Below are 10,388 nucleotides of genomic sequence, written 5' to 3'. Positions count from 1 at the left end.
TTAATTTCAACAATACCGTGTGACTGCAGTTCAATACTCACTATGTATACACACATTACCCTCCCGCGTCACGTTTTCCCCTCTTATATATATACCAGCCTACCCTACTAGTAAATACTAGACCATTCGCCAAGATACGGGATAATTCTAGAAACAAGAGAGCGTGAGAATTGTCACGTGATCTCGATGACGCAACACTATAGACTTAATATTTTGACATCACAAACATCTAATTTGAACCAGTGCTGCATTCAACATACCATGTGACACACAAAAATTAATGTTTAACTCTGTTTTTTAATATTTACTTTTAATTTAAGAAGTTAAATAATGTATAGTACTAAAATTTGAATTGTAATCTACAGTTTGATACCAAATTTATTGACATGGCCTTTGCCCCATGACTCGCCTGGAGAGGGTTAAATGTAAATTACTTAATATAAAATAGTCACAGTTCAGACAAACCATAATTTTTATAGACTTGAAAATTTTTTTGGTTACAGAGCTATCAAACAGAAAATCAGACCCCTCCTGCCACACCCTCTCTTTCATGATTTGTTGATAGTTCTCTCATACATTTAATTATACATTACCTATTATCGATAGAAAGTCAAGATTATCACTATCAAATGATGTATTATATTACATTGTGTTATGAACAAATAATTGTCAATTTCATATATAGTTCAACTTTTGTAACAACTAGCTTGGATGAATTTGTAACAGCTCTTGTCACATGGTTAGTCATGTTCTTTGGTGCATTATTTAATTAAATAAAAATTATTTAGTGCATTACTACCATTAGTATAAAAAAAGGGTTAACTTTTAATGAGGATCAACAGCATGAAAAAAGAAGATTGGGTAATTACTTTATTTCTTGTTTTTCATGTTTATTTTATTATTTATTATCATAAAAGTAACTAAAATATAAAAATAGGGATCTTTTTAGGTTGGTTAAGATTAAATTAGGTAATATAAATAATAATATAAGAAAAATGTTTCATGAGGCACACACGTGAGCAGTTCATAGTAGCTCATGAGTAATGTAACTCGATAGCATAACACGAGCTGCATAATGTTTCATGAGGCACACACGTGAGCAGTTCATAGTAGCTCATGAGTAATGTAACTCGATAGCATAACACGAGCTGCACATTCTTCGAATGACTTACAACTTATAATGGCATGTTTAGTAGTTAGACCCAATTCAAATGGAAATAAAACAATAAAATTTAATTATAAATAGATGTATACTGTTACGAGCTTTAAGCTACTTAAGATAAAAGAGTGTAGTTTCATGTTACAATTTGAAGTAATTCTGGAAAGAAAATGAAGGATAATTTAGATTTTATTTTGGGTGATTACAAGGTCTGTCAAATTGACCAATCCCGTATAGAGATAGGGTAGAGAAAATAACAGATAAAATATAAAGTCTTATTGAAAAAAAAAACGTTTGAAATGTATTTGTAAGGTTTTATTCATTACACAAAGGAAATTTGACATTTTTAAGATGAAGAAAAGAATTTTTAATTTTAACATAAAAAATTACTTTGCACATAGACTATTTAAAACAAATACTCTATATATTCATGGACAAATCTTTATTTTAGTTTATTTAAAATACTTCACTTAAAAATATGATTTTTTGTATGTGAACTGAAAGACTGCCAAATTTCGTGAAGATATACCCAATATACAGTACAGTACAGTATAGAAGGTCACGTGACTCAGTCAAATCGACAGACCCATGTTGGGAGAGTTAAATAAACACAAAAATCAAAATCAAAAAGACAAACATATAAGTATATAAGGTAATATTGGCAAACTAGATTATAAAATTAGAATGTCCTACCCTTTCTATTTGCTGAGATATCAATATATTTAGCTGAACCCACCACAGTGGCTCCACCTACCTCTTCCACTTTTGAAAATACTTCTTTACCTACACCCACTTCTCTCAATTGCATGTTTATAACCAATCAAAAGTGCTCACTTGGAACTACATAATCCCATTGGTCATCCTAAAGTACTTACATAGGTAAAGCTGTTATAACCATTGGAGAGTTTGAATTGTGGTGATCAAGGTGATATTCTAATCAGATTAGATTTTTGAGACCCAAGTACAGATAAATTACAGTGCATTTTTGTGTTATCAGTATAGTAACTTATAATTTTTTGTATTCCAAAATGAATATATAATAAATCTACCAACTCCACGTGCAAAATTCAATCAGGCTTAGCAAGTACCACGCACAAGTACTTCATGACATCACAAGTTGTAGAGATTATTGTTTTCTATATATATATATTTTATTTACTATTCTGAATTTTAAAAATTTATCTGTAAATGGTAATAATATTTATACATTTGTATGGCAGCCAATATTGTCACTGTATTTAACAAAATACAGTATGAAGTCTAAGAACAACAATAGATTGTATACTGTATACAATGAAGAGTTGCATGTGCAACATATAATTTGTGTAGTGAGATATTTAGTTAAACACGGTTCAAAAATTGATGTAACAAACAAACTAATAAATATAATGTTATAAGATTTGAGCTATTTAGAAAAAACATTTATGGTTTTCTGTTACAACTTTCAATCATATTATAAAGAAAAAAGGGCAATTTAGGTTTATTTTCTAATTTGTTATGGTGGTTATGAAGTTGGTCAAATTGACTGACTCTGCATAGTTAGGAGTGTCATATTTATTTTTGTGTTATGTTGAAGCTACTGAAACTACCTACCTACAACTATCCTTAATTTTGAATTCCAGAACAGGGGAAGGCAACTATCCAGCAGTCCTTACAGCTAATTAACAAAGAAAACGACCACAATTATGATGTTCTTATGGCTGAAAGGGCAATCATGGTTGGTAACACTAGGTATAGAACCTATGATCCATAATACAATCACGCTTTACTATACTTTACTGGTATTATAATATGACAAACTGGTAAGAAGAGTAGCCCAACAACTGACAACACGTACGTGTTGGAAACTAGTCTCATGTCATCAACAGTTCAAAATGAGGTATGGTAAGCCTAAGTAGCTTTGTCATAACTCAAAGTTGTTCAGCTTAACTTGTAAAAGATAAGTACTACTTCACTTTGCAAAATATACATAACTTACGAAAATGAATGTGTGGCCTAGTGGCTGTTCATTAAACAACTAGACATATTGAGGATTGAACAAAAGTGTAGCCTTACCTTAATATACACATTATTGTATCAAACACAGGTAACTGGGTACACGTGGATGACGTAAGAGCCATGTTTATAAGAATAACATATTATAATTAAAATGTACAATATTAAATTCTATGACATACTTCCTTCATGTGTAGTAAATTCAATTTCATTTGAAGATGGCCCCGAGTAGATGCTGTTGAAAACCAAAACTCTTACAATGTTTCTGGAGAAAGGTTTAAAAATGTTGACGAGTGACTGTGTAACATTGGCTGGAACTGTAACCTCCCGAAGCCTATCTTCACCTTCTTCTGGAGTCCATGTTTGAATCTGTTAAATGAAACAAGCAAAACTAAAAATGAACCAGCTAATTTAACACACTGGTCTAACTATATGAATGCAGTGTTATAATAAGGAACTTCTAATCATTGTAACCCTCATCATTATTACATTAACTTTTATGACACAGTCATATTTGATGTTATGGAAGTAGTGGAACAAAATGATCACATTAATTCTGAGCTTGTTAAGAAACACTGGGAAGTTTAAAATATGATAAGACTTCTGGGCCAGATAATATTTCCCCAATAAATTTGAAGAAGATTACAGATTGGATATGTGAGCCACTTGCTACTATTTTTTGTCAGTCCTTGAATTGTGGGCATGTACCAGAGGATTGGAAGTAAGCTAATGTCATTACTCTTTTCAAGGGAGGAGATAAAAATTGTCTCAGTAATTATAGATTCATTAGTCTTACATCAGTTGTGGGAAAGTTTTGGAAAGTCTGATAAAAGATACTTTGCAAAGTTATTTATCAAAATTTAGAATTTTATTGGATAGTCAACATGGCTTCACTAAGGGAAAATCTTGCTTTACAAATTTTTCGACATTCTTTGAAAAGATTACTGCTTATGTAGATGAAAGTAAGGGTGTATATTTGGTGATTTTTAGAAAGCATTTCACAAAGTGTCACATAAAAGGCTTGTAAAAAAATTATCTCTATAGGTATGGGGGATAAGTTAGCAAATTGGATGGAAAATTGGCTCGATGGAAGAAAGTAGTGGGTTGTTATAAATGGGGCTCAGTCAAACTGGATTAATGTTACAAGTGGGTACCTCAGGACTCAGTCTTAGGACCTTTGATCTTTTTGATTTACATCAATGACACAGATGAAGGGATAGTCAATAAATTACTTAAATTTGCAGATGATATTAAGGTCTTGGGTGTTGCTAACTGTTAAGAGGATGCTGGTAATTTACAAAAGGATTTAGATCATTTAGTGAGTTGGGCAAATAAATTATAAATGGGTTTTATTATAATAAATACAAGATAATGCATGTGGGTTATCATAATTTGGATGGGAATAACCTTAACAGTGTCATGAAAGAAAGGGATCTTGGTGTAATAGTCAATCAATCTCTACAGCCATCCAAGCAGTGTGCTGTTGCTAGTGGTAGGGCAAGTAGGATTTTAGGTTGTATCTACAGAAATATTAAATACGAGTCTAAAAAGGTATAAATTTCATTATATAGGTCACTGGTTAGGTGCCACATTTGGAATATTGTGTTCAATATAGAGTTCCTTACCCTAGGAAATACATCGAACTGTTGGAAAGGGTTCAGAGAAGGGGTTACTAGAATGGTGCCTGGGATGGAAAGGTTGTCATACAAGGAGAGTTTGAAATCTCTTAAATTGTTTTCTCTTAAAAAAAGAATAGTTAGGGGGGATCTGATTGAGATGTTTAACATTGTAAAGGTAATTGATAGTGTTGATGCATCATCTTTTTTCATATTTAACAGTGAGAATAGTAGGACTAGGGGACACAAATATAAATTTTGGCAAGGTAGGAGACATCTTCAGCTAAGTAAAATTTTGTAAGTAAGTGGTTGGCCTTTGGATATTGTGTAGCTAGTAAATTTAAGTGAAATTAAGAGAAAGCTTGATAAGTATATAAATCGTAAGGGCGGGGTTCAATTTTTTTTTAAATTTATTTACTTAATAGTTTTAGTTTAGAGAATGGAACAGCTGGGATGGACCAATAGGTTCCTTGTTGTCTTTAAACATTATGTTATGTGTTATATTATTTCTGTAAAATCACCATTAACATTTAAATCAACTAATGAAAACAAACAATGTCATGACCATGTCTATTGATACAGAAGTAATGAAACAGAATTGATCATTATAACATGACCATTAACATTTAAAGCAACTAATAAAAAGAAACAATGTCATGATCATGCTCAACAACACTTTGGTAGCTCATGGATAACCAGCAAAGAGAAAGAAAAGTCAGACCAAGTAGTAAATGGAGTTCCTTAGATTTCAGGCGTGGGTGTATATTTTCCAATAAGTTACAAAAGTCAAGTCACAATGAAAGAGGCACAGATTTATACAAATAACAAATATTTAATGATTCACAGTTAACAATACTACGTTAACACAATACACAACAATACAATACAATGGACAAGTGATCATATGTACTCTAAATGAAAAGATATGAACCTGCAAAACAAAAACACACAATCCTAATGTGATAACTTTAAAGAAAAATATCAGCTTCTGCTGAACACATTCATGGAATAAAAACACAAATAAAAATATCTGTAAAATTTACAATAAATCTGTATAAAATCTCTGTTCTTCTAGGGTAAAATCAGTGTAATTCTGTTCTCCCAGATTGAAAAAAAAAGTCTTAAGTATGTCAATAAACCCTCAACTTTCCAACACAAGAAAATGGTGATAGGTGCTTGTTAGATCAGCTGGTGAACATGCAATAAAGATTATCGGCAAGACTATTTGCAACTATTATCACCAACAAGAATAACCCAGCTTCCTAATTAAAATCAATGTTGTTATCCCTGCCAGGGAAACAGGAATATCAGGCACCTTAATCTTCACCACTTAACACTTTCAGAATGGGCTCACTCCCAAGGACCAACCGCATAACCATTTTGTGCTTGTTATAGTTTTCATGCTATAACTTTTAAATTAGTAAGTGTATTTTCACAAAATTTTTCATATTTTCAGTAAACATTACAAGGGTTTTGTATGCAAAATATCAGATTTTTGAGTTATGTTTTTCTCATGCCATTTTTCTTTCTGAATGTTGACTGTCCCACATGCAAAGTAATTTTGATTTTAAGGTTAAAAATACTTTTATGCATCAGAAAATTTTCAAGTTTCACATATAAAATCTTTATAACCTCCAGATAATTATCAAACTTTTTTAGAAAAACTTTATATTTTATCTATAATTTTCACTATTGTATCTCTTTACAGGTTTGATTGATTTGACTGACCTCGTAACCACCATAAACAATTAGGAAATAAATATAAATTATGCTTTTTTGTTTGCCCGAGTTTGTTCAAGGCACCCTCTTTTTTAGTATATAAGCCTGGCGAGAAAAACCAGCACAACTGCATAGATAGATTGATCGAAGAGATAGATAATTGAGTCAAGCAAACATTAGGCACCATAAATAAAGTGTGTGAATCACTGATTTATAGCATGTGTTATAAAGGTTGTTAAGTTTAAAGTGACTGTGGAAATTCTGTGTATTACAAAGTTGTATCGAGAAAGAATAAACTAGTTTTAATTAAGAAAGGACTTGTTTTGCTGAAGTTCCTCAGAAAGAATTTATACCAGAAATTAACAAACAAGCAGATATGTAACAGTATAAAAAGTAAGGTTAAATGTCATCGATAGTCAACAGCAAAAAAAAAACAAAAAACAATACTCGGGTAAGTACTTTATTTCTTGTTTTTCATGTTTATTCTTTATTTATTATTATAAAAGTAATTAAAGTGTAAACATAGGGATCTCTTTACATTAATTAAGGTTAGATTACATAAAATAAATAATAATAATGATAATATAATAAAAATAGATCACGAGGCACACATGCGCGAGTAGTTCATGGGTAAGGTAATTTGATAGAGCACAAGCCACACATTCCCTAAGTGATTTACAACTTATAATGACATGAATAATAGTTAGACATGGTTCAAAGGGCAATAAAACAATAAAATTTAATCATAAATAAATGTACACTGTTACGAATTTATAGCTAATTGGGATAAACTAATGTAGTTTCATGTTACATTGGAAGTCATTCTAGAAAGAAAAAATAGTATTTTAGGTTTATTTAGATTATTTTTTTTGGTGCTTATGAGGTCGGTCAAATTGACTAACCCCATATAGAGTTAGGGTAGAGAAAATAACAGATAATATATAAAGTTAGCAGGATTCAATATTTGCCAAAAGTTGTGCAACAGTCTTCATTGTTCTATGACTGCATCATTACCACTTTTGAAAAACTACATCTACATCTTCAACTTCTCACTCATCAACTGGGAACTTTCTAGCATTTGAAAAATTTTCAGGAGATGAAAAAACATACATGGAATGCACAGTTTAAATTTTTTTGTGTACAGGCAGATTTCTGTCTAATATACACACAATTTTGTGTAAACCTGAGTTCTGACTGACCATCTACAGATACAGAAAAAACAAGATCTCATGAAAATGTGATCCCAATGAACATTTTTAATCTTACCTTGTACCCCCTGAAGTGACCACATATGGAAACAGGAGAAACAGGATCCCAAGAAAACATGGCAGAATGACATTTTTAATCTTACCTTGTACCCCCTGAAGTGACCACGTATGGAGACAGGAGAAACAGGATCCCAAGAAAACATGGCAGAATGAGCATTTTTAATCTTACCTTGTACCCCCTGAAGTGACCACGTATGGAGACAGGAGAAACAGGATCCCAAGAAAACATGGCAGAATGAGCATTTTTTATAAAGTTCAACTTGAAATTTGTAGGTGCATCCAAAGGTCCTGTATAATAAATATATAAACTTTAGGTTTAAATTCTGCTTGAGCAGAAATTAGAGATTTCAACAATGCACTTCATATATCATTATTTTTATTTTCCTTTCATTTTCGTTTTTCTTGTTTAACTATAAATTACCTTGTACAAGTCATGTCAGGTAAATATAATACATTAATGTGACATCTTACTCAAAGCCAGAAATAAACTTTGGTGAGCCAAATCTAATTCATTACATACACTGGTGGCTACATTATGGAACATTTCTAGAACATAATCAAATGCTAATTTGCTGCGTATTTCATAACACTTCACATAGTAATTTCTTGTTTAAATAACAAGAGTCAAAAGCTAGTATCAAGTAAAATGTTATGTCCCTAAGACATTATCTGTCTTTTTACGATGTACACCTTACCCTACTGACATTGTTAATTTCTCGAATAAATACAAAAAGAGGCAAAAACTAGTACAAACTACAATGTTATGTCCCATTTTATATGAATATATAAAAAAAAATTTTATTTAGTGTCTTTATGTGAATGTGTGTGAAGTACGAACAGTGGAAACAATCAACACTAATTGTATACTTAACCTTTTCCTGTTTGTGCTGATTTAGTTCATTCACTCGTATATATATATATATATATATACACACACACACACACACACACACACTTTGTTTTATATAGTAATTTAAAGTTTATCACAACTGATTTAATAATTAACTATAGTGGTAAACTGTGTATATGTCTTTTATAACTGGTATAAAATGTTCTACACATCTTTTAAGTATTAAATTTCTTTTACAAGATTAATATTTTGTCATAATATCAAAATAAGACATTAAGATTCAGCACAGATTAAGGATCAACTCTGTATGAGCTGGCTTATTACCCATTATTGGAGTTTTCAGTATTTGTAAATATTAAAAAAAACAAAATGACAATGAACCTCATAAAAATATTCAGTGATTTGTTTCTATTCTTGAATAACTACTTTACAGTACTTTCAATCCCATTATATGATATATCTAAGCCTAATACATCACATTCTTTAAAAACTTAAGTGATTATTATAAAGAAGTTTTGTAATCTGTATTATAAAGAGTTGGTCACATAAACTTCAGTTACAAGGCCACTTCTTAACCTGCTGTTGAAATATTTGTAACCTTCTATACTTACGATCTTCTCCCGAGTAACCTAAAACTTCAGCTGCAGGTACGTGAGCTTGGCCAATTTTATTATGTGCCTCTACTTTCAGTCGATACTCTGTAAATGTTGGTTGGTTATCTACAACATACTCATTCTGCTGCCAATCAGCAATCACTACTGTCTCCCACTGAGCACCATGAAGATCCTCTCTCTTCCAGAACACTTTGTAGAAAAACCCAGGACCATTGTGTTCAATTTTTGACATGGGCTAAAAATAAATCAAACCAGCATTGAAATGAGACATACACATTCATGTTTCTGTTAAAGCAAGTGATAGGTTTTGTTCTTACATGCCCACATGCTTTTTAATGGTTTTTCACTGTGTTTTCTGTTTTAAAGATTTGAATGAGCTCTCTCTTAACAGTATTGCTACACTAGTACCATCATTACCCACTTCACATGTCCACCAGTACCATCATTACCCACTTCAGTTGCCCACAAGTACCATCATTACCCACTTCAGTTGCCCACAAGTACCATCATTACCCACTTCATATGCACACCAGTATCATCATTACCCACTTCACATGCACACAAGTATCATCATTACCCACTTCACATGCACACAAGTACCATCATTACCCACTTCACATGCACACAAGTACCATCATTACCCACTTCACATGCACACAAGTACCATCATTACCCACTTCACATGCACACAAGTACCATCATTACCCACTTCACATGCACACAAGTACCATCATTACCCACTTCACATGTACACCAGTATCATCATTACCCACTTCACATGTACACCAGTATCATCATTACCCACTTCACATGCCCACTAGTGTACTAACACCATCATTATTCACTTGCCATACCCACTAGTGTACTAGCACCATCATTATCCACTTGTCACACCCACTAGTGTACTAGCACCATCATTATCCACTTGTCACACCCACTAGTGTACTAGCACCATCATTATCCACTTGTCACACCCACTAGTGTACTAAGACCATCAGTATCCACTTGCCACACCCACTAGTGTACTAATACCATCAGTATCCACTTGCCACACCCACTAGTGTACTAACACCATCAGTATCCACTTGCCACACCCACTAGTGTACTAACACCATCATTATCCACTTGCCACACCCACTAGTGTACTAACACCATCATTATCCACTT

At 32.2% G+C, this 10,388-nt stretch overlaps 1 protein-coding gene across 1 annotated transcript in view; it reads right to left on the bottom strand.

Annotated features, from left to right (window-relative positions):
- Nucleotides 1-3,310: 3,310 nt before the first annotated feature.
- Nucleotides 3,311-10,388, bottom strand: part of LOC106474762 (neuroglian-like) — a gene marked incomplete at its 5' end in the record, with an annotated part of 31,605 nt that continues 24,527 nt past the window's right edge. Inside the window, 3 exons of the mRNA XM_022403067.1 lie at nucleotides 3,311-3,523; nucleotides 7,927-8,045; nucleotides 9,219-9,456. Of these exons, the coding sequence (XP_022258775.1) occupies nucleotides 3,326-3,523; nucleotides 7,927-8,045; nucleotides 9,219-9,456 (555 nt within the window). The remainder of the gene's footprint in view (nucleotides 3,524-7,926; nucleotides 8,046-9,218; nucleotides 9,457-10,388) is intronic.

The sequence above is a fragment of the Limulus polyphemus genome, unplaced genomic scaffold (assembly GCF_000517525.1).
Source record: "Limulus polyphemus unplaced genomic scaffold, Limulus_polyphemus-2.1.2 Scaffold7657, whole genome shotgun sequence".
Taxonomy (NCBI): Eukaryota; Metazoa; Arthropoda; class Merostomata; order Xiphosura; family Limulidae; genus Limulus; species Limulus polyphemus.
The sequence above is the reverse complement of the archived record's forward strand: the minus strand, read 5'-3'. Positions and strand labels throughout refer to the sequence as shown.